The sequence below is a fragment of the Gossypium arboreum genome, chromosome 7, assembly GCF_025698485.1.
Source record: "Gossypium arboreum isolate Shixiya-1 chromosome 7, ASM2569848v2, whole genome shotgun sequence".
NCBI lineage: Eukaryota > Viridiplantae > Streptophyta > Magnoliopsida > Malvales > Malvaceae > Gossypium > Gossypium arboreum.
In genome coordinates, this window is record NC_069076.1 from 97,444,079 (window position 1) to 97,470,295 (window position 26,217).

The 26,217-nt window shown below is 33.6% G+C and overlaps 1 protein-coding gene, 1 long non-coding RNA gene and 1 pseudogene across 2 annotated transcripts; 2 read left to right on the forward strand and 1 right to left on the reverse strand.

The window, feature by feature from the left end:
* LOC108485203 (protease Do-like 9) lies at window positions 1–25,948 on the forward strand (annotated as a pseudogene).
* LOC128295367 (uncharacterized) lies at window positions 2,077–3,178 on the forward strand. The gene is made up of 2 exons (XR_008285816.1): window positions 2,077–2,736; window positions 2,834–3,178. It is a non-coding gene; the product is annotated as an uncharacterized LOC128295367 (long non-coding RNA).
* Window positions 4,248–8,410, reverse strand: LOC108486691 (protease Do-like 9). The gene is given in 10 exon segments (XM_017790872.2): window positions 4,248–4,606; window positions 4,704–4,808; window positions 4,897–4,947; window positions 5,059–5,160; window positions 5,340–5,536; window positions 5,539–5,568; window positions 6,101–6,292; window positions 6,429–6,609; window positions 6,700–6,899; window positions 7,912–8,410. Coding segments are annotated over 10 exon segments (1,404 nt in total). The 5' UTR covers window positions 8,144–8,410; the 3' UTR covers window positions 4,248–4,492.
* Window positions 25,949–26,217: the final 269 nt, after the last annotated feature.

Below are 26,217 nucleotides of genomic sequence, written 5' to 3' on the forward strand. Positions count from 1 at the left end.
AAAGAAAAAGAGGCGGAAAACCCAAAAACCCTACCCCCTCCCAACCCTTACAATCCGCCGTCGAAATCACTACCACCGCTTCCCGCCCTCGTGGTCGCCCTAAGAAACTCCCCGATAATCCCGACCCTCTTCCCCCTCCCCCCTCCCCCAATTCTATCTCCTTGCCGCCATGTTTCCGACGGCACCGCCATTGGACTTGGAGGAGGAAGTGGAGGCGGGGAGTTAGCCGGGGATCCTATTGCTGCTCGAGTGGTGCCGGGAATGGATGCAGTGGTGAAGGTGTTTTGCATTCACACCGAGCCCAACTTCTCGTTGCCTTGGCAGAGAAAAAGACAATATAGTTCCAGCACTACTGGTTCCTGATAAGCGGGAGAAGGGTTTTAACAAATGCACATTCAGTCGAATATTAAGCTCGAGTTAAAGTTCAGAAACGTTGGTCTAATACTAAGTACTTGGCTACCGTCCTTTGCATTGGAACTGAATGTGATATTGGTATGTTCGGTTCTTACAATTAAATTTCTAATACTGCATATGGAATACTATTAATGCTTCAGTTCAACGTGTTAGACTGTCGGCATAATAGGAAATTTTAATAATCGCACAAATCATATGTTGAAAATGAATACCCTGTGTATAATGTAATGATTAGAATTATCGCTAACTAGTATCATTGCCCTCAAGTTATCTTGCCATGCTCAAACTAACGAGTAATTGCCATGCATTCTGTGGAAAGAAAATTGCTAATTTCTTCAAGTGGGGAGGGGTGCCAGTGGTTTCTTTTGCCCATAGCGGTGAAGCTTGTAACATTGACTGTTTGCTAAGTAGGTTACTTGGGGTGTAAGGACTTTCTCTCTCACTCTCTCTCTCTCTCTATATATATATATTTGTTTCTCAATTTTTGAGAGGTCGAGTTTATTGTTTCAGATAAGAGTGCGAGTATTCTATCAGTGTTGGCATCATATGCAGGGAAGTAGAAAATTGACTTATGGTTAATGGGTGCTGAATGTAAATTGATTTGGAGGTTATGCTCGGTTAATGAGAAAAGGATTGATGAAGAATTCTTATATAGTACAAGAAAAGGAGAGGAAAGTTCAAACCAGTCATGGTGTAGTGTGAACTAACATTGAAGAAAGAAGTGCTTAGACATTAGTGAGTAGAGTATGATGTGAAAATAATTGACATTCTGGAGGTCATCTTCATGATTTCAGATAATTGCTTTTATTCTTTATTTGGTTGAATGCATGATTTGGTTTATGTGGTGAAGCAGCAATGCTTACAGTTAACGATGATGAGTTCTGGGAAGTTGTGTCACCAGTGGAATTTGGAGAATTACCTGCTCTTCAAGATGCTGTAACTGTTGTTGGTTACCCCATTGGGGGAGATACGATTTCTGTAACAAGTGGAGTTGTATCAGGTATAGAAATCTCGTCTTATGTACACAGGTCAGCAGAGCTCCTTGGCTTGCAGGTTACATGATTTCTTTACTAGCATTTGTTTCTCCGCATTGCAACCGTGAAAGATTTCATATAGTATGTATTCTGCATGATTATTTGCAGATAGATGCTGCTATAAACTCTGGGAACTCTGGTGGGCCTGCCTTCAATGATAAAGGCAATTGTGTGGGAATCGCATTTCAGTCTCTCAAACATGAAGATGCAGAAAATATAGGGTATGTAATACCAACACCAGTCATCCAGCATTTTATCCAAGACTATGAGAAGAATGAAGCCTATACTGGTAATTTAATTTGGGTCTTTTAAATAATACTTTTTATACGTACTGTTCATTTCTTCTTCTTCTTTTTTTAATTGTGTGATACATGTACTATTTGCTTCATTGTGATTAAAGTTTCATGGCCGCACTTTTATGCTAGGATTCCCTATTTTGGGGATTGAGTGGCAAAAAAATGGAAAACCCTGATTTGCGTAAAGCAATGGACATGAAACCTGAACAGAAAGGTGTTCGAATCTGTAGAGTTGATCCCACAGCTCCAGAATCTATGGTTTTGAAGTCATCAGATATTGTGCTCAGCTTTGATGGGGTTGATATTGCTAATGATGGAACGGGTAAGTTGTTCTTTTTGAATACAATATATAAATATTTGCGCACACAAAGTTGTACTCTATTTAGCCTTCAGAGAAATCGATTTGCATATTCCATGGTATTTCCAATTGATATTATTATGCACAAACTTCATACGTTGTCTATTATAAGAGCAAATCTTTGTTGTCATAAGACCCAACTTTCACTCTATCATAAGAGCAGTTCGTCATACTCGTAAAAATCAACTGGTTACTACTAGTTTGAACTAAATAACCGTGTATGTTTCCTGGAAAATCAATAGTGAGGGTGGCATTAAAAGGAGAACTTTTCTGAGGATGTCTTTTAGATGAATTCATGCATTAACTTAATTATTAATCTATTTACAACTAACTATTCAAGTATTCTCTTTTCTAATCTGTTCAATCTGTCTGCACATTTTTTCTGATATTGTTCTCAATGTTTTCTCAGTTCCTTTTAGGCATGGAGAATGTATAGGTTTTAGTTACCTAGTGTCACAAAAATATGCTGTTAAAGTTCTACGTAATTCTAAGATTCTAAATTTCAACATCAAACTTACATCACTCAGAAGGCTTTGCTCTTAATGGTAAGCCGGTGACGAATTTAAGGAGATTGGCTGAGATGGTAGAGAACTGCAATGATGAGTTTCTGAAATTGGACTTGGAATATGAACAGGTTTTCTCTCTCTCTCTCTTCATGCATGTAGTTTCAGACACATGCTCTTGTTGCAGTACACGACTAGACATACATTGATGTTTGTGGTTTGATGCAGACAGTAGTGCTTCGAACAAAGACAGCAGAAGCAGCTACTCCGGACATTCTTGCAACCCACTGTATACCATCAGCAATGTCAACTGATCTCAAAGCATTGAGACCATGGACTTAATTAATTGATTTTTTGTACCTTTTATATATAGCTTTTCCTGTTTCTTTTTTTTTTTTTTGTGCGTGATTACATTTTGTAGAATGGAGCTTCTTTAGCCTAGCGTTATATAGAAACAATGACATCTCTTTTTTAGAGGGATTAATACAGTTGACTCACACATTACGAACAAGGCTGCCCATGTAATTCGTATCAATGACTTAGGTTCAATATTTTGGTTGTGATATTATCAAATTTTAACATTATAAATCAGTTTAATATTTTTTTTATAAAAATATAATTAAAATAAGTTTGATATATTGGTTTGTTGACCTACTTTATCCCAACAATAGTGAGGATGGCATTAAAAGGAGAACTTTTTTGAGGTGTCTTTTAGATGAATTCATGGATTAACGTAATTCTAAGAATCTAAATTTTAACATCACTCAGAAGGCTTATTCCAGCACACAACGAGGGCAGACATGCTTTATATTATATATTTGCAGGATTTGTGGGATTTGTGTTTACAACTGTATCTGTTACATATTTATGTTCTGAGGTATGTTGATTACTTCAAAATATATTGCCTGTCACAATAATAATAAAATAATGCCTGTTAAAGACTTAGCTAGCTTTGATGCTATAAAATGAAAGATTGATAGTGCAACAAAAAAATAACAATATATTCATATCTTCTACTTTTTGAAATGCCCAAAGAGGAACACAAAAATAACATAAAAATATCAATCTTTCATTTTATAGCATCGAAGCTAGCTAAGTCTTTAGCAGACATTTTATTATTATTATTGTGACAGACAATATATTTTGAAGTAATCAACATACCTCAGAACATAAATATGGAATAGATACAATTGTAAACACAAATCCTGCAAATATATAATACGAAGCATGTCTACCTTGGTTGTGTGCTGGAATAAGCCTTCTTTGTGATGTAAGCTTGATGTTGAAATTTAGAATCTTAAAATTACGTAGAACTTTCATAGCTGAACTATCCCCAGCATATTTTTGTGACACTAGGTAACTAAAGCCTACGCATTCTCCATGCCTAAAAGGAATTGCGAAAACATTGAGAACAACATCAGAAAAATGTGTAGACAGATTGAACAGATTAGAAAAGAGAATACTTGAATAGTTAGTTGTAAATAGATTAATAATTAAGTTAGTCCATGAATTCATCTAAAAGGCATCCTCAAAAAAATTCTCCTTTTAATGCCACCCTCACTATTGTTGGGATAAAGTAGGTCAACAAACCAATATATCAACTTATTTTAATTATATTTTTATAAAAAAAATATTAAACTGATTTATAATGTTAAAATTTGATAATATCACAACCAAAATATTGAACCTAAGTCATTGATACGAATTACATGGGCAACCTTGTTCGTAATGTGTGAGTCAACTGTATTAATCCCTCTAAAAAAGAGATGTCATTGTTTCTATATAACGCTAGGCTAAAGAAGCTCCATTCTACAAAATATAATCATGCACAAAAAAAAAAAAAGAAACAGGAAAAGCTATATATAAAAGGTACAAAAAATCAATTAATTAAGTCCATGGTCTCAATGCTTTGAGATCAGCTGACATTGCTGATGGTATACAGTGGGTTGCAAGAATGTCCGGAGTAGTTGCTTTTGCTGTCTTTGTTCGAAGCACTACTGTCTGCATCAAACCGCAAACATCAATGTATGTCTAGTCGTGTACTGCAACAAGAGCATGTGTCGGAAACTACATGCATGAAGAGAGAGAGAGAGACAACCTGTTCATATTCCAAGTCCAATTTCAGAAACTCATCATCGCAGTTCTCTACCATCTCAGCCAATCTCCTTATATTCGTCACCGGCTTACCATTAAGAGCAAAGACCTGTATAGGATGAGGTGTTCATCAATGATAAATAAAAGAACTGAACTACTGAAATCTGACGTAGTGGCCAATAACTGGTGATTCTAACCTGAGCGTTAACAATGTCCTCATATCTAATATTGATATCAGATACAAGAACCTTAAAAAAATTTCAAGAAAATGTCAGAACAGATCAGCAGAATATGCCCACTCTAGTAAGTAGGCATGCATATGTGCATGCAAAAAACACACAGGAGAAGAATGAAAGAACCTGAGACACCACAACAAGCTGTTCATCGGGTGACTGTGGCGTTGCATGAAAGAGTTTGTCCAATAGATTCATTGGAGCTTCATATTCATAATTGTCCCCATACTGAGAAAAATTTTCAAATACAGCATAGTTAATTTGGAAACTCCAAAGATAAGCAATTTTGTCACTAACTTTTGAAAAATCAAATTGACTACTACTATGTAGTTGATGAAAATTTAAAGTTCTACACTTTTTATATCTAAATAATCATAAAATCTCACTATTAAAAGAAAACAGCATACCTCAGAACGTAAATAAGGAACAGATACAATTGTAAATACAAATCCTGCAATAATATAATATGAAGGTGGTTTGCCCCCATTGTGTGCCGGAATAAGCCTTCTGTGTGATGTAAATTTGATGTTGAAGTTTAGAATCTCAGAATTACGTAGAACTTCAATAGCTGAACTATCCCCAATATATTTTTGTGACACTAACTAAAACCTATGCGTTCTCCATGCCTATAAGGAACTGAAAAAACATGAGAACAATATCAGATAAAATGTGTAGAAAAATTGAATAGATTAAACAAGAGACTACTTGAACAGTTATCAGTTTTCCTGGTAAAAATATTGATAGGATTGTTAGCTATATGTTCTCAAGTTAATAGCATTCTATGTATTACCACTTTTGACATAACTAACAACTTCCACTAGGATATATATTCAAGTTCATAATTGTAAAGATTGCAGCAGTAAATAGTAAATAAATTCAAAATCAAGTTAATCCAATAATTCATCTTAAAGGCATCCTCAGAAAAATTCTCCTTTCAGTGCCACCCTCATTATTTTACAGGGAACATACACATTTAGTTCAAACTAGTAGTAACCAGTTGATTTTAATGGGTACGAGGAACTGCACTTATGATAGAGTGAAAGTTTGTGCATAATAATTTCAATTGGAAAAAACATGGAATATGCAAATCGATTTCTCTGAAGGATAAATAGTGTACAAGTTTGTGTGCGCAAATATTTATTTATTGTATACAAAAAGAACAACTTACTCGTTCCATCATTGGCAATATCAACCCCATCAAAGCTGAGCACAATATCTGATGACTTCAAAACCCCTGATTCTGGAGCTGTGGCATCAACTCTTCTGATTCGAACACCTTTCTGTTCAGGTTTCATGCCCATTGCTTTACGCAAATCAGGGTTTTCCATTTTTTGCCACTCAATCCCCAAAATAGGGAATCCTAGCATAAAAGTGCGACCATGAAACTTTAATCACAATGAACCAAATAGTACATGCATCACACAATTAAAAAACAAAAAAGAAGAAATGAACACTACAAATAAAAAGTATTATTTAAAAGACCCAAACTAAATTACCAGTATAGGCTCCATTCTTCTCATAGTCTTGGATAAAATGCTGGATGACTGGTGTTGGTATCACATACCCTATATTTTCTGCTTCGTCTTGTCTGAGAGACTGAAATGTGATTCCCACACAATGGCCTTTATCATTGAAGGCAGGCCCACCAGTGTTTCCAAAGTTTATAGCAGCATCTATCTGCAAATAATCATGCAGAATAGATAACATATTAAATCTTTTATGGTTTGCAACACAGAGAAACAACTGCTAGAAAAGAAATCATGTAACCTTCAAGCCAAGGAGCTTTGTTGACCCGTGAATATAAGACAGGATTTCTATACGTGATACAACTCTGCTTGTTACAGAAATTGTATCTCCCCCAATGGGGTAACCAGCAACAGTTACAGCATCTTGAAGAGCAGGTAATTCTCCAAATTCCACTGGTGACACTCCTTCCCAGAACTCATCATTGTTAACTGTAAGCATTGCTGCTTCACCACATAAACCAAATCATGCATTCAACCAAATAAAGAATAAAAGCAATTATCTGAAATCATGAAGATGACCTCCAGAATGTCAATTATTTTTACATCATACTCTACTGACTAATGTCTAACCACTTCTTTCTTCAACGTTAGTTCACACTACACCATGACTGGTTTGAACTTTCCTCTCCTTTTCTTGTACTATATAAGAATTCTTCATCAATCCTTTTCTCATTAACCAAGCATAACCTCCAAATCAATTTACATTCAGCACTCATTAACCATAAGTCAGTTTTCTACTTTGTACCCTGCATGTGACGCCAACACTGACAGAATACTCGCACTCTTATCTAAAACAATAAACTCTACCTCTCAAAATTTGAGAAACAAATATAGAGTGAGAGATAACAGTCCTTACACCCCAAGTAACCTACTTAGCAAACAGTCAATGTTACAAGCTTCACCGCTATGGGCAAAAGAAACCATTGCCACCGCTCTCCACTTGAAGAAATTAGCAATTTTCTTTCAACAGAATGCATGGCAATTAATCTTTAATTTTAGCATGGCAAGATAACTTGAGGACAGTGATACTAGATAATTCTAATCATTAGATTATACACAGGGTATTCAATTTCAATATATGATTTGTGCGATTATTATAATTTCCTATTATGCCAACAGTCTAGCAGGCTGAGTTTGCAGACCAAGTTTGCATGATAATGGGTGCTTGTAGGAGGTACCTATATTCTCTCGTGAAGTCACAAGCGAGATAACCATGGGATCCCATAAATAAATACTTGTTAAGTCTAGAATAGTATCCGTATCTATATGCATCAAACCTAATTAATATGTCAGGAGATACCAACATGGTCTTGCAAAGTCACACATGAGATCACACATGGTAACTATGCATGAAACCTAGTATGTATAGACATACACCACCGTCTAAATAAAACGCAGAAAAACACTCAACAATATGCATTATTAGGAATTTAATTGTAAGAACTGAACATACCAATATCACATTCGGTTCCAATAGAAAGGACAGTAGCCAAGTACTTAGTATCAGACCCACGTTTCTTAACTTTAACTTGAGTGTAATGTTCGACTGAATGCGCATTTGTTAAAACCCTTCTTCCGCTGATCACGAACCCACTACTGCTGGAACTATACTGTCTTTTTCTCTGCCAAGGCATCGAGAAGTTGGGCTCGGTGTGAATGCAAAACACCTTCACCACTGCATCCATTGCCGGTACCACTTGAGCACCAATAGGATCTACGGCCAAGTCCAATGGCGGTGCCGTTGGAAACACGGCGGCAAGGCGAGAGGATGGGGGGAAGAGGGTCGGGGTTATGGGGTTGTTTGGGGAGTTTCTTAGCTCTATATTAGGGCGGAAAGTTAACTAGTTATAGAATCTTTTTAGGGTAAATCCAAAACTATACATGATTATAGTTTAATATAAATTAGGCGCGGAGTTATGGTCTTCTAATTCAATTCGGGTTTAGAACTAATATATTTAGTTAGTATATGTAAAGATTTCTTCATTGCGAGAATTGTTTTGATTAATATTAGGGGTTTGTTTTGTTATGCAAGATTTATTTCTTGTAATTTTTAAAATAGTTTTTTTCTTTTTTTTAGAGGAGTTGAATTCATTCTTCACCTTTTAATTTGTCAAGAATTATTTCTTTTAATTTGAAAGCCTATGTATTTTGTTGTAAACCCCAAAATTTTCCCTTTTACTAAAAAACAAACATTAATTCTAAAAAATGTAAAGAAAATTAAAAAGATAAAATGGTTTTTCCATGTAAGAACCTAAGTTTTTCCTTTTATTGAAAAAAAACTAAAATAAATTTTAAAAAATAAAATAAATTAAAATTATAAAATGAATGATCAAAATAAAATTTACTAAATTTAAGTGACTAAAATGAGTATACAATAACATTGCCTAACCCCCAAATTAACAGGGTGACAAAAAACATTTGCTAACAACAGTGCCCTTATTGCAAACTTTTATTTTTAATGTCCAAAATGAAATTTTATAAAAGTTCAATGACCAATTGTATAATTTACATTAAAATTTTACACTGTTAATATCTAGTATATTTTACACTCTCATTAAAAAAAGTGCTGTATGTGTAAGTAAATCTACGTTAGTTTCTTTGATGAATGGATCAACAATAATATATCAAATCATTTTATAATTTTTATAAATTTTAATAATATCATAAATCCATATTATTTATTAAGCTTTTACTAAGTTTGTGTCATCTATCAATCATATCTCAACTCAATTACGAAAATTATAAAAATATTCTTCCGTAATTAGAACAAGTTATATTATTTGAGAATACTTAATCTTTTTATTTTAACACGAACAATAAAAATATATATGTGGTGATATTTGAACCTCGCCAATTAAATTAAAAAATTAAATTTATCACTCAACAAAAACTTCATTTTAATTTTTTCATATGTTTTTATTTTAATGTGCACAAATTTATTATCCCCATCAATTGTATATCTATACTATTAAAAAAGCTTTAATTGAGTTGGTGTCACGGATTAACTAAATACCAACTCGGTTAAGAAATGTTTAAAATACCCTTTTATTACATGCTTACAATTACTATTTTGATGACATTTTGTCTTGTCATACTTTTATATAGTATTTAAATAAAATAACTAAAATTAACATGCCTATGGACTAAACTTATGTTTATTGGATTTATAAACAAACTATTTACCATTAGCTAATAATAATTTTTAAGTAAACTTAAAAAATAAACTTTTAAAAAAATCAATTTACTATTTTACTTAAATTTAGCCCTTAAACTTTTAAAAGAATCAATTTGCTTTTTTTAAATGAAAATGCTGACTAAAACATTAAATTTTTTTAATGGTGTTAGCATGGCAATCCATATGGCAGTCCTCTTGTACTTCATTCTGACATGACACTTATTTTTTATATATCATGTCAATAAATAATTTAAAATTTATAAAATATTAAAAATAAAAAATTAAAATCCTAGAAAAATTTATAAAATGATTATAAAAATTAAAAAGTAGTATGAAATATATGTGGATAGTCATGCGAACTTTCAAATTTAAAAATTTAACGTTTTAGTTAGTTTTATGTTAAAAAATAATTCAACTCTTTTGAAAAGATTGATAATTAAATTGAACTCTATTTTTTTAAAGGTTGAGGGCCAGTTTAATTATAAAAAGAATACGAGCCAAATTATCAAAATATGTAAACATTGTGGACTAAATTTGACATTATGCCAAATAATAAATGCCCTTTCCAAATTTATCGATATGTTAAAAGGGGAAATTTTGGTTCACCAGGTGCAGTTAAAATATTCTTTCATTTTTGTATACATCTTTTAAGTCCATAATTTATATATAAAAGTCAATTTAAATTTATTATTAGAGTAAACTATCACTCGACTATTAATAAATTTATACTTTGGTCACTCAATTTCGAAAATCATAAATTGGTTACTAAATTGTTTTAAGGTTACAAGTTGGTCACTATCTCGTTTAGCTGCTAACATATGTGAAGTGTAGGGATAAGTAAACTAATAGTAAGTTCACACTTTGATCTTTTAATTTCAAAAGGTTACAAGTTGGTCTTTGAACTATTAATAAGTTTACAAGTTAACACTTTGTTCACACAATCTTTGCACCAATACCCTTAACGTGATAATCCAAACAGTATCGAAAACTTAAGCCCCAAACACTAGCAATGCCATTGTCAGCTCTATGTCACCTGTAACCAACTCAACAACCCTTCATTCTTAATTCACTCACCATTTCTCCTTCAACAAAAACCATAACCCTAAAAAATCCATAATCGAGTTATTCGAACCACAATCAAAATGAAAATAAATATGAAAAAAAATGGAGAAGGAAGTCTCCTATTTCAACAAACTTCAAACATGGCCTACATAAGCAAAAGGACATAATAAAATCAGAGAAAAGAGAATCAAAATATCAACAAAAAAAAAAAAAGGAAACTCAAACTTACTAGATCCAATCAAGAGCTAGTTGGAGAGTTACAGGGGATGGAAGCTCAACCCAAAAGGTCAAGGAGAAAGTCTTGCTAAGAAGAGGAACATATTGGGGTCAAGCGACCACGAACAAAGATTGGAGAGCATTTCCTTTAGGGCTTCAGGTCTAAATCAGTAGAGTTTCAGGTTATTTCAAGGAAAATAAAACCATAAAAATGAAAAAGGAGGGAGAAAGATTTGGTTCAATGTCTTTCTTTGTCAAAAGAGGAGGTCGAACAGTGGCAAAATTATTGGAATACAACTATGAAGGAAGTCCCGAAAACCCTAAAATCTTCAAGTAATTTAATGGCTAACTTATAACTTTTTTTTAAATTGAGAGACCAAAGTGTAAAATTACTAATAGATGAGTGACCTTGGACGTAGTTTACCCTATGATGAATAGTGAGTTAACGACCATACGACAATTGTTAGCAACTAAATGGCTTCATGACTTAAACGGTAACTTTCGAATAATTCAATGATTAATTTGTAACTTTTTAAAATTAAATGATCCAAGTATAGTTTTACTAATGTTGATAACCCTGGATGTAGTTTACCTCATTATTATTATTGTTGTTATGTCCTTAGTTAACCTGTCTATTTTTATATTAAATTTTTTAAAAAGTAATGATTATGTAATATAATTTAGTTGTGAAATCCTCCAAATTGAATTTATAATAGATCCAACAAATGAATGACCAAGATAACAAACTTATTTTAATTATATTTTATAAAAAATATTAAACCAATTTATAATGTTAAAATTTGATAATATCACACTTAAAATAAAAACGAAACACATGATATATCCATTTTTAGTGACATTTCCTTCCATAACCGAAGTGTTTTCATGACACTTCGAAAGATGTCATTTTACATGGACTTCACTTTGTTCGACCTTTGTAAAGTCCTATTTTATCTATTTTCCCTGCTCCAAACATCGTCTCCATCGCATTGTGCTTAATTCTCACTTTCCAATGTTTTAAGAAAATTTATTTAGTAAAATTCCGAGTCTATGCTACTGGGTTAGACTTCCATTGGGAGACGAGTCTTGCAAGCCTTTCACTGAATGATTTTTAATCAAACCCCATCTCTTGGTATTGAGGAATTAAATGGTTATGGTTGTTAGCAACAATTAGCAGTTAGCAACAGTTAGTAGTTAACAACAGTTAGCAGTTAGTTAGTCTATTATTGATCAGCTGCTAACTATGTCTTGAATATATATCGTTGTTGATTGCCTTGTGAAATATAGATGAAAGTATTATTCATTCTTAATTCTCCTTGTGTTTCTTATTATGGTATCACAGCCATAAGTTTTTTTTTAATAGGTACTGAAGCTATTTCCGGCAACAATGACGACAATCGACAGTAGTTTACTACGACTGCTCTAGGAGATGGCTCGACTCTCGATCCTGGTCTTGGCCTTTTGCGCAAAGTTCATCAGTTTCCTAAACATGAAATAGTCAAACTCAATGGTCATAACTTTTTGTTATGGAAACAATAGGTGATGCTCATCCTTGAAGGGTATGGTTTGCATAAATTTGTTCTTGGTACTACTGTTATTCCTCCGCAGTCTGTTGTTGATAATGATGGGACTCTTGTTCCCAATCCCGAGTTCTTGTTTCACGTCCAACAAGATAAGCTGTTAGCCTCATGGCTGTTACCCACTGTTAGTGATGATGTTCTGGTTCATCTCATTGGTGCCAAAACTAGTTTTGAGGTCTGGAATATTGATTTGTGTAGGTTGGCTTTGAAGTCCATTTTAGCAGTCTCTACTTTGAGACATTCTCTTTATTCTCAGAAGAAAGGGTCCTTAAAGGTCAAAGATTACTTGGCTAAGGTTCAAAACCTGTGTGACACTCTCATGGCTGCAGGAAATTTCATTACTGAGCAAGAACAGGTTAGCATTGTTCTTGCTGGTCTACCAGTAGAGTATGAGTCCATAGGAGTTGTGGCTTCTGCGATGAATGTTTCTCTCGATCTTCTTACTGACATGTTGTTGGATTGTGAGACTTGACAACAAGATTTGGTGTCCAGTATAGCTTTTCAGGTGAATATTACTCAACAGAATGTTTCTACTAGTAGCAACACTGGTCAGTCTACTAAAGGCTTCGGGACATCTTACAGGGGTCGTGGTCGGTCCTCTCGTGGTAGAGACAGAGGTCGAAAATTTTTCCACAACAAGCCTCAGTGTCAGCTATGTGGCCGAATTGGTCATACAGTTCAGAAGTGTTATTATCGATTTGATGAGTCGTTTGAGGGTGTTTCTGATCAGCCGATGCAGGTTCACTATCATCAGTTTCAAGGTCCCTCTCCTTTGTCCTGCAATGGTTCGCATTGTTGTTCTCACAATAGCAAGAATCAAGGAACAAATTTGCAAGCAAATGTAGTCTCCAAGAAAAGGCTATGTTTCACGAATGGAAAGGTCTGGTACCCTGACTCATGTGCATCTAATAATGTGACGAATGATCTGGACAACTTACAGGAATCAACACTAAACACAGGTACCAACAAGCTCTTTATGGGAAATGGTGTGCCAGTGTCTGTAGCTCACACTAGTTCCAGTTGTTTTGCATATGGTAATAGGGTTTTTCACCTGAAAAATATTTTGCATGTTCCTCATATTTGCAAAAACCTACTGTCTGTTGCATAGTTTGCTAGTGATAACTAAGTTTATTTTGAATTTTATCCTCGACATTATTTTGTGAAGGATATCAAGACAGGGATAATATTATTGGAGGGCCACATGCTTAATGGTTTGTGTAACGCCCCCACGCCCGAGATCATCACCGGAGTCAAGCTTGAGGGGTTACCGAACATAATTTATTAATTTAAGAACTTCAAATCATTTGTTTCTACATTCACAACTTTCTAGCTACTCGCGTCATAGTTACAAGAAAAATCATATCTCGATTTATGAAACTCAAAATCAAGATTCGTAAATTTTCCATAAATCTAGACTCATATATATATTTACTAATTTTTTTCTAGAATTTTTGGTTGGGCCAATTAGTACATTTTATTAGTTAAAGTCCCACTATTTCAGGGTTCGACTGCTCTGACATATGTGTATTAAAAATCAGATATCTCTCTATACAGAATTTCAATGACTATAAGGTTTGTTTTTCTTAAAACTAGACTCAATAAGGAATCTGTACATATAAATAAAAACTTCTAATTATTTTATTAAAATTTATTATGAATTTTAAAGTCAGAACAGGGGATCCAGAAATCACTCTGGCCCTGTTTCACAAAAGTTTAAATATCTCATAAAATATAATTTATATGCCTGTTTTGTTCAATCCACATGAAAATAGACTCATTAAACTTCAATTTCATAACTTACTCATTATTTAGTTCCATTTATACTATTTTTAGTGATTTTTCAAATTCATGTCATTGCTGTAGCAATATTCTATTTTAAGGCAAGTTTCATCTTTCCATGAATTTTTATGAACTAGATAACCTATTAAACTTCCATAGTATCAAACATGATCTAAATTAGCCATCACCATGACTTATCAATATCAAACATTTTCTCAACTAAACATGGCCATATCATAAAATTATTTACACAAAATAGGTATATTGCTATACATGCCATACTTAAGTAGTTGTACAAGCCATTTACCAAGATAAAAGTTCTTTGGATAGTGTGATCGAACTTTCGACCTGTCCCGATTCCCCGAGCAGCTTGTTCAAAACTACAGTGAATGAAAAGGAAGGAGTAAGCATTTATGCTTAGTAAGTTCATATGTAAATAACAAGTAACATAACAATACAAATATACCAAACAACTTTAGCATGGTATCACCAAAACATATATCACATTTCTAAACATCATTCATCATCTTACCACCTTATCGTTGTTGTATCTATTTTCAACCCGAGGGTTAAGAACATACCTGTCCAAAGTGTCCATTTCACAATACTTACCAAAACGTCACTTGCATCTTAAGTGTTCTTCCATTTCACTAGAAATTTCACCCGTTGAACACATCGGAATACAACTCGGATACACGGATAATTTGCACATAAGTGCCACATATGTAGCCAAGCTACTATGTAACCCGCCCATAAGCGAACTCGGACTCAACTCAATGAGCTTGGGCGTTCGCATCCATAAGTGAACTCGGACTCAACTCAACGAGTTCGGATGCCTAGTTACATCTCACGAACTCGGACTCAACTCAACGAGTTCAAATGCTCAACCATCCTAGTGACATGTCACTTGTATCCTAATCTATTCCTAAGGTTCAAACGGGCTTTTTTACTCGATCTCACATTGCCGTCTTCCATGGAATATCAGAACCGATACTCGGTAGCAATTCATATTTATCAAGTAGTAAACATAATTTGCATATTACTCAACATTAACCACAAAGCATAATATTTCACGATAAAAAAATCAGCATATCATATAATTAACATCAATAACTTAAAAATAACAATTATGCTACATTATTTACACATGAACTTACCTTGGTACCAAAATATAAAGATTTTGCAATTTAGTCCACAATCTTTTCTTTTCCTCGATCACGACTTGAATCTCGTTTTTCTTGATCTATAATACCAAATTAATCTTATTTAATACATACATTTATCAAAACAGCATTTAATAGGAACTTTAAAAAAATTACACTTTTGCCCCTAAACTTTTGCATAATTACACTTTTGCCCCTAGGCTCGGGAATTAAACTTTATTCCTTTTTCTTATGTTTTATAACATGCTGATCACTTTTTCCTTCTATGGCAACATCAAATTCTCTCTCTAACATATACTTGTGACTATTAGGTATTTTTGCCGATTAAGCCCTTTTACTCGTTTTCACTCAAAACCGAGTAGCACAAGTTGTCTAACATAATTTAAAACCTCATATTCTATCATAAAACATCAAAATACACAAATTTCACCTACGGGTATTTTTCCAAATATAAACCCTAGGTTGAATTATTGCTAGCATAAGCTTAATCGAGCTTCCGGGATTCCAAAAACGTAAAGAATATTAAAAACAGGGCTTGGAATCACTTACTATGGAGCTTGGAAGCTTGAAACAAACCCTAGCTATGGAGAACCCTTGAAATTTTGGCCTAATGAAGAAGATGGACAAAAATTGGCTTTTAATTTTTGTTTTTAATTCATTTTAATAACTAAATGACCAAAATACCCTTACTACTAAACTTTCCAAAAATTCCTTCCATGTCCTAATTTTGTCCATGAACTTAAAATTGGTCAAATTGCTATTTAAGACCTCCTCATTAATGTTCCAAAACAATTTCATACAAAAAACTTCTAGAATGCAAGTTTTGCAACTTATTCGATTTAGTCCCTACTTTCAATTTAAGCACTTTAGGCATAGAATTTCATCACGAAATTTTCACACAATCATGCAATCATTTCATAATCATCAAAATAATTATAAAATAATTATTTCTATCTCAGATTTGTGGTCACGAAACCACTATTTCGATTAAGCCCTAATTCAGGATATTACAGTTTGTACCAGTTTGATCTTTGCAACTCCAGCCGATTCAAGAATGGTAATTTTACAGCCAGGATTTGTGCTGCTCGATTGAAGTCGTCAGCTGATAGTAGTTGGGTTTTTGATTTGTGGCATAAGAGACTTGGCCACCCTTGTAATAAGACTGTCATGGCAGTTCTTCATAAGAATAATATTGCTTTTAACACTTGTAAGATGTCATCAATATATTCAGCATGTCAACTTGGCAAATCCCATAAGCTACCTTTTTCTCCTTCCACTACCACATATTCAGCTCCCTTTGAACTTATTGTATCTGATCTTTGGGGACCAGCTTTTGTCTCATCTGAAGGCTACTCTTATTATATGTCTTTTGTAGATGCTTACTCTCGTCATACTTGGTTGTATCTCACTAAACACAAGTCTGAGGCTCTTGACAAGTTTTTTTAACTCCAAAAACTGGTTGCTATTCAGTTTGGTTGTTCCATAAAGGTTTTCCAGTCTAATTGGGCGCTGAATTTTGGTCTTTTCCCGGGGTACTTACTCAGCTAGGGATTCATCATCGCCTCTCATGTCCTCACACTTCCGAGCAAAATGGGTTGGTGGAATGAAAGCATAGACATATTGTTGATGTTGGTTTAACTTTACTCGCTCAAGCTAATGTCCCTCTACGTTTTTGGGTTCATGCTTTTATCAGCGCTGTCTACCTTATTAATAGGCTTCCCATTCCTATTCTCAATGGCAAGTCTCTTTATGAAGTCTTACATAAAGCCCCTCCACCATATATGCACGTACGAGTTTTTAGTTGTCGGTGTTACCCTTATCTAAGGCAATTTAACACTTATAAGCTGGAGTATCGCTCTCGCCCTTGTGTATTCCTTGGCTACAGTCCTATTCACAAAGGGTATAAATGCCTGGATGATACTGGCAAGTTGTTTGTTTCTCGCCATGTAGTTTTTGATGAGGCAAATTTTTCATTTGTTACTTCTGCTCCTCCAGCTGGTTCTATTTCTTTTGTTGCTCCACCTCAGTTCCAGTGTCACAAATATAAAGTTCCAGTAATATGTTCGTCTTCTATTTCTGCTTTTTCAGGGTCCACTGATTTCCAGCCTCCGCCAGCTACTACTGTGTTATCTCATGATCCGGCTAGTAGTAATTGATTTTCTCACTCTCCTCAAGCATCAGGTTTTTCTTCCTCCACGACCTCTCATGTGGTGTCCAACAATGTTTCAGATTGATGAATCTCTATCTGCACCTCCTGTAAACACTCATCCCATGCAGACCCGGTCCAAGAGTGGGATTTTCAAACCACATGTTTTTTCAGCAGAGTTTGGTGTTCCTAAACCAGCTACAATTGAAGAGGCCTTGTCATCCAAAGAGTGGGCTTTGGCTGCTAAACAAGAGTTTGATGCATTGATAAGAAATCAGACGTGGGACTTGGTTCCCTTACCTGCCAACAGAAGGGCTGTGGGGTGCAAATGGATGTTTAAGCTTAAAAGGTATGTAGATGGCACCATAGCCAGATACAAAGGTTGTTTAGTGGTCAAAGGGTATCTTCAGGAAGCTGGCATTGATTTCCATGAGACTTTCAGCCCTGTTGTCAAGCCAACAACCATTGCTGTAAAGTTCGGTTGGCACCTTAGGCAGCTCGACATCGATAATGCCTTTATTAATGGTGATTTGTCTGAAGAAATCTACATGGTTCAGGCCCCTAGTTTTGAAAAAAAACATGGTGATCAGACTTTGGTTTGCAAACTGAAGAAGGCACTATATGGTCTTACGCAGGCTCCTAGAGCTTGGTTCTCTAAATTGAGAGGCTTCTTACCCATGTCCAATTTTGTTTTGACCAAGTCCGATGAGTCCTTATTTGTTCGAAAAACTGAGGATGTTTGTCTTTATGTCCTTGTATATGTGGATGATATCATTATTACTGGTAATCATAAAGGCAACATTGATGATTTTGTCACAATCCTACACACAAAATTTTCCTTAAAGATTTGGGATCTCTTTCTTACTTCTTTGGCATTGAGGTTCTTCCTACTCCTGCAGGGCCGTTCTTAAGTCAGCAGAAGTATGTTCTCGATTTTCTACGGAGAGATAAGATGGATCATACAAAATGCTTACCTACACCTATGGTCACATCCTATACTTTGTCTCGACATGTTGGGAATATAGTGGAGAATGCGTCTGACTATAGAAGTATTGTGGGAGCTTTGCAATACGTGGTCAGCACCAGGCCTGATATTGCGTTTGCTGTCAATAAAGTTTGCCAGTTCATGCATCAACTATTAGATCAACACTTTAAGGCTATGAAACGTATTCTCCGGTACCTTTAAAACACCATAGATTATGGCCTGCATTTCACTAAGGCATCCAATCTGGATTTGGTAAGATACTCAGATGCAAATTGGAGATCTGATGTGGATGATAAACGATCTACTACGGGGTTCTGTATGTTTCTAGGAGGGAATCCGGTCACTTGGGGATCCAAGAAACAAAAGGTCGTCTCCAAGTCGACTGCTGAAGCTGAGTATCGCAGTTTTGCTCACACTGTTACTGAAGTGATTTGGCTCGAGTCTCTCCTGTCTGAATTGCATCTCCCCTACTCGCAAAGCTGCTGTTTGGTGTAATAATTCTGGAGCTATTGTTGTTTCAGCTAATCCAGTACTACATTCAAAATTCAAACATGTTGAATTAGATCTCTTTTTTGTAAGGGAATGCTGCTAGACGATTGACAGTAGGACATGTTCCTGCTCAAGAGCAAATAGCCAATGTGTTCACTAAGTCTTTATTAGCTCCTTTGTTTACAAAGTTCAGGTTATGTCTCAAGGTCATTGCTAAAAAAGCTGGAGGCATATTGAGGAATTAAACGGTTGTGGTTGTTAGCAACAGTTAGCAGTTAGCAATAGTTAGCAGTTAACAACAGTTAGCAGTTAGTTAGTCTGTTATTGATCAGCTGCTCACTAAGTCTTGTATATACATCGTTGTTGATTGCCTTGTGAAATATAGATGAAAGTATTATTCATTCTTAATTCTCCTTCGTGTTTCTTATTACTTGGCCTAGCGGCACAAGCTGTTCACCTAAAAACATAAGTCACTGGTACAAATTACATGGGCAAACTTGTTTGTAATGTGTGTGTCAATTGTAAAAGTATTTTTTAAAAAAGTTTCTTTTTTAATCCTTCTAAAAATAAGATATCATTGTTTTTATAGATAGTCCATAACAAAACGCTGTGAAAGCTAGGCTAAAGAAGCTCCATTCTACAAAATGTAATTACGTACCCCCACAAAAAATGGAAAATATATAAATAAAAGGTAAAAAAAATCAATTAATTAAGTCCCTGGTTTTCATGCCTTGAGATCAACAGACATTGCTAATGGTATATAGTGGGTTGCAAGAATGTCCGGAGTAGCTACTTTTGCTGTCTTTATTCTAAGCACTACTATCTGTATCAAACCATAAACATCAATGTATGTCTAGTCGTGTGCTGCAACAAGAGCATGTATGTAACTACATGTATGAAGAGAGAGAGAGAGAGAACCTGTTCATATTCTAAGTCAAATTTCAGAAACTCATCATCAGAGTTCTCTGCCATCTCAACCAATCTCCTTAAATTCTTCACTGGCTTACCATTAAGAGCAAGGACTTATATAGGATGAGGTGTTCATCAATGATAAATAAAAGAACTGAACTACTGAAATCTAACGTAGTTGCCAATGGCTGGTGATTCTAACCTGAGTGTTAACAATATCCTCATATCCAATATTGATATCAGATACAAGAACCTTCAAAAAATTTCAAGAAAATGTCAAAACAGATTACAGAAGATGCCCACTCTAGTAAGTAGGCATGCATATATGCATGCAAACACACACAGAGGAGAAGAATGAAAGAACCTGAGACACCACAACAAATTGTTCATCGGGTGACTGCGGCATTGAATGCAAGAGTTTGTCCAATAGCTTTACTAGAGCTTCATATTCATAATCATTCCCATACTGAGCAAAATTTACAAATACAACATAGTTTATTTGGAAACTCCACAGATAAGAAATTTTGTCACTAACTTTTGAAAAATCAGATTGACTACTATTAGCTGAAGTTTGGAATGTGAAGTTAGATTCGGAGGGATAGGAATGGAGGGAGATGAAAAGCATAGGGTAACAAGAAATAAATAATACAGAAATATAATACGTTATATGAAGTACTCCTTACAGCTTACGGACTCAATAGCAGAGAAAAGACGACGACACATTCCCTAGCGCCTATATATATTGCGAGTGCCAATGAATGGCATCTCTGCCAGCTTAGTTCCATGGAACTTAAACAAGCCAATAGGATATCTAATTGGTAAGCATTTATATGAAGGATATAACCAAGATGTGTAAAAAATAGACCGTCGATAATGGCTAAGAATCGAAAATAGAAGAAGAAGAACACACATAATTTTACGTGGAAACCATTTCAAGAAAAAAATACCCTTTTATTACATTCTTACAATTATTATTTTGATGGCCTTTTTGTCTTGTCATACTTTTATATAGTTTTTAAATAAAATAACTAAAATTAACATGCCTATGGACTAAACTTATGTTTACTAGATTTATAAACAATTTGTTTACTATTGCGCTTACAATAATTTTTAAGTAAACTTAAAAAAATAAACTTTTAATGTAAAATATTTTCTCTTATGTATCTATACTATTTATTAGGTTTTTTACTGAGTTGAAGTCGCCCGTTAACGAGTCCCAACTCAGTTAGGGAAATTATGAAAATATTCTTTTTTAATTAAAATAAGATATTATTTGAGGGTTTTTTAGTATTTTTAATTTTAACAGAAACCAATAAAAAGATACATATTGTGGGATTTGAACCCACATCAATTAAATTAGTAAAACCTTAAATTTATCAATCAACCTAAGCTTCATTTTGATGTTTTTCATACTTTTTTTATTTAATGTGTACAATTTTTTATCTTTGCCAGTTGTATATATATACTAATATTGGTGTTAATTGAGTTGATGTCGCAAGTCAACTTGATATTAACTCACAATTGGTGACGACGTTATGATAAATAATTGTAGTGCATTTATTGTTACTATGATGTATTTATGTGTTTAAATTTCGTTTTATTCCCAATTTAATCTAATTTTTATTTTAATATCTTACATATTTTATGCGTTATTATGATTGATTAGTTTCAAACATACGTTTCATTGTTTATTATATGTTATTTTTAAACACAAACACACACACACATATATATATATATATATATATATATATATATATTAAATTTGTAGTTTCCACATGCATACACATGTATTAGGATTTCTAGTAAATATAATTTATTTTCTATTTTGTATATATTTTCTTGTTAAGTACTTTAATTGATAATTATAATGTATTAAACTTTTATTAAATTATATATATGATATTTTACATTAAATATATATTAAAATGCAAACTTGAAATTAATAAATATGAGTTTATAAATCAACATGTGTAAAAATAATAAGGCATAATGTCAAATTTAGCCTTCAACGTTTATATCTTTTATCAATTTTGCCCTTATTCTATTATTACCTAAATTTGGCCCTTAAACTTTTAAAAAAGAATCAATTTGCTTTTTTTTTTAAATGGAAATGCTGACTAAAACATTAATTTTTTTTTAACGATGTTGGCATGGCAATCCATATGGCAGCCCTCTTGTACTTCATTCGAACATGACACTAATTTTCTTATATGTCATGTCAATAAATAATTTAAAATTTATAAAATATTAAAAATTAAAAATTAAAATCCAAGAAAAATTTATGAAAAGATTATAAAAGAAAAAATAGTATGAAATATATGCAGATAGTCATGGAATTTCATATTTAAAAATTTAACGTTTTAGTTAGTTTTTATGTTAAAAAAAAAACAATAATTCGACTCTTTTGAAAAAATTGATGGTCAAATTGAACTCTATTTTTTTAAAGGTTGGGGGCCAATTTAATTATAAAAAGAATAAGAGCCAAATTATCAAAATATGTAAACATTATGGACTAAATTTGACATTATGTCAAATAATAAATGCCCTTTCCAAATTTATCGATATGTTACAAGGGAAAATTTTGGTACACCAGCTGTAGTTAAAACATTCTTTCATTTTTGTATAGGTCTTTTAAGTCCATAATTTATATAAAAAAGTCAATTTAAATTTATTATTAGAGTAAACTATCACTCGACTATTAATAAATTTATACTTTGGCCACTCAATTTCGAAAATTCATAAATTGGTTACTAAACTGTTTTAAGGTTACAAGTTGGTCACTATCTCATTTAGCTGCTAACATATGTGAAATGTAGGGATAAGTAAACTAATAGTAAGTTCACACTTTGATCTTTTAATTTCAAAAGGTTACAAGTTGGTCTTTGAACTATTAATAAGTTTACAAGTTAACACTTTGTTCACACAATCTTTGCACCAGTACCCCTAACGTGATAATCCAAGCAGTATCAACAACTTAAGCCCCAAACACTACAATGCCATTGTCAGCCTTATGTCACCTCTAACCAACTCAACAATCCTTCATTCTTAATTCACTCTCCATTTCTCCTTCAATAAAAACCATAACCCTAAAAAACCCATAATTGAGTTATTTGAACCACAATCAAAACGAACATAAATATGAAAAAAAAAAAGGAGAAGAAAGTCTCCTATTTCAACAAGCCTCAAACATGACCTATAGAAGCAAAAGGACAGAATAAAATCAGAGAAAAGAGAATCAAAATATCAACAAAAAAAGGGAAACTCAAACTTAATTACTAGATCCAATCAGGAGCTAGTTAGAGAGTTACAAGGGATGGAAGCGCAACCCAAAAGGTTAAGGAGAAAGTCTTGCTAAGAAGAGAAACATGTCAGGGTCAAGCGACCATGGACAGAGATTAGAAAGCATCTCCGTTAGGGCTTTAGGTTTAAATCAGTAGAGTTTCAGGTAATTTCAAGGAAAATTAAACCATAAAGTTGAAAAAGGAGGGAGAAAGATTTGATTCAATGTCTTTCTTTGTCAAAAGAGGAGGTCGAACAGTGGCAAAATTATTGGAATACAACTATGAAGCAGGTCCCTAAAACCTTCGGATAATTTAGTGGCTAACTTATAAATTTTTTTAAATTGAGAGACCAAAGTGTAAAATTACTAATAGATGAGTGACCTTGGACGTAGTTTACCCTATGATGAATAGTGAGTTAACGACCATACGACAATTGTTAGCAACTAAATGGCTACATGACTTAAACGGTAACTTTCAAATAATTCAATGATTAATTTGTAACTTTTTAAAATTAAGTGATCCAAGTATAATTTTACTAATGTTAATAACCCTAGATGTAGTTTGCCTCATTGTAATTGTATGTCCTTAGGTTAAGTTGTGAAACCTCTCCAAATTGAATTTATCATAGATCTATCTATGAATTAATTTAGTTGTTACATTAATTTAGTTATGAAAATCAAACTTCCTTAAATCCCTAATAAGTGACTGACCAGTATAACAAACTTATTTTAATTATATTTTATAAAAAAATATTAAACTAATTTGTAATGTTAAAATTTGATAATATCAAACCTAAAACAAAAATGAAACACATGATATATTCATTTTTAGTGGCATTTCGATTGGTGTCTTCCTTCCATAACCGAAGTGTTTTAATGACATTTTGAAAGATGCCGTTTTACATGGACTTCACCTTGGTCGACCTTTGTAAAGTGCTCTTTTATCTAATTTCCCCAGTCTAACATCGTCTCCATTGCATTGTGCTCAATTCTTACTTTCTAATGTTTTAAGAAAATTTATTTAGTAAAATCCCGAGTCTTTGCCACTGGGTCAAACTTCCATTGGGAGATGAGTCTTGCAAGCCTTTTGCTGAATGATTTTTAATCAAACCCCATCTCGTGGCCTAGCGGCACAAGTTGTTCCCCTAAAAACCTAAGTCACTGGAACGAATGACATGTGCGGCCTTGTTTGTAACGTGTGAGTCAACTATAAAAGTATTTTTTAAAAAAACTTCTTTTTTAATCCCTCTAAAAATGAAATATCATTGTTTCTATTATGCACAAACTTCATAAGTTGTCTATTATAAGAGCAAATCCTTGTTGTCATGCACTGAAAGGAGAACTTTTCTAAGTATGCCTTTTAGATGAATTCTTGGATTAAGTACTTGATTTTGAATTTACTTACTATTTACTGCTGCAATCTTCACAACTATGAACTTGAATATATATCCTAGTGGAAGTTGTTAGTTATGTCAAAAGTGGTAATACATAGAATGCTATTAACAGAATAGATAGCTAACAATACTATCAATATTTTTACCAAGAAAACTGATAACTGTTCAAGTATTCTCTTGTCTAATCTGTTCAATCCTTTTACACATTTTATTTGATATTGTTCTCAATGTTTTTTCAGTTCCTTTTAGGCATGGAGAACACATAGGTTTTAGTTACCTAGTGTCACAATAATATGCTGGGGATAGTTCAGCTATTGAAGTTCTACATAATTCTGAGATTCTAAATTTCAACATCAAACTTACATCACATAGAAGGCTTATTCCGGCACACAACAGGGGCAAACCACCTTCATATTATATAATTGCAGGATTTATGTTTACAACTGTATCTGTTCCTTATTTACGTTCTGTTATTTTCTTTTTATAGTGAGATTTTATGATTATTTAGATCATAAAAAGTGTAGAACTTTAAATTTTCATCAACTACATGGTAGTAGTCAACTTGATTTTTCAAAAGTTAGTGAAAAAATTGCTTATCTGTGGAGTTTCCAAATTAACTATGCTGTATTTGAAAATTTTGCTCAGTATGGGGACAATTATGAATATGAAGCTCCAATGAATCTACTGGACAAACTCTTTCATGCAACGCTGCAGTCACTCGATGAATAGCTTGTTGTGGTGTCTCAGGTTCTTTCATTCTTCTTCTATGTGTGTTTTTGCATACACATATGCATGCCTACTTACTAGAGTGGGCATATTCTGCCGATCTGTTCTGACATTTTCTTGAAATTTTTTGAAGGTTCTTGTATCTGATATCAATATTGGATATGAGGACATTGTTAACGCTCAGGTTAGAATCACTAGTCATTGGCAACTACGTTAGATTTCAGTAGCTCAATTCTTTTATTTATTATTGATGAACACCTAATCCTATACAGGTCCTTGCTCTTAATGGTAAGCTGGTGACGAATTTAAGGGGATTGGCTGAGATGGTAGAGAACTGTGATGATGAGTTTCTGAAATTTGACTTGGAATATGAACAGGTTTTCTCTCTCTCTCTATCTCTCTCTCTTTATGCATGTAGTTTCCGACACATGCTCTTGTTGCAGTACACGACTAGACATACATTGATGTTTGTGGTTTGATGCAGATAGCGATTGCTTCAACAAAGACAAAGAAAAGCAACTACTCGGACATTCTTGCAACCCATCAGATACCATCAAGAATGTCTGCGATCTCAAAGCATTGAGACCATGGACTTAATTAATTGATTTTTTGTACCTTTTATATATTTTTTTCCTGTTTCTTTTTTTTGTAAGTAATTACATTTTGTAGAATGGAGCTTCTTTAGCCTAGCGTTATATAGAAACAATGATATCTCATTTTTGGAGGGATTAATACAGTTGACTCACACATTACGAACAAGGCTGCCGATGTAATTCGTACCAATGATTTAGGTTTAATATTTTGGTTGTGATATTATCAAATTTTAACATTATAAATCAATTTAATATTTTT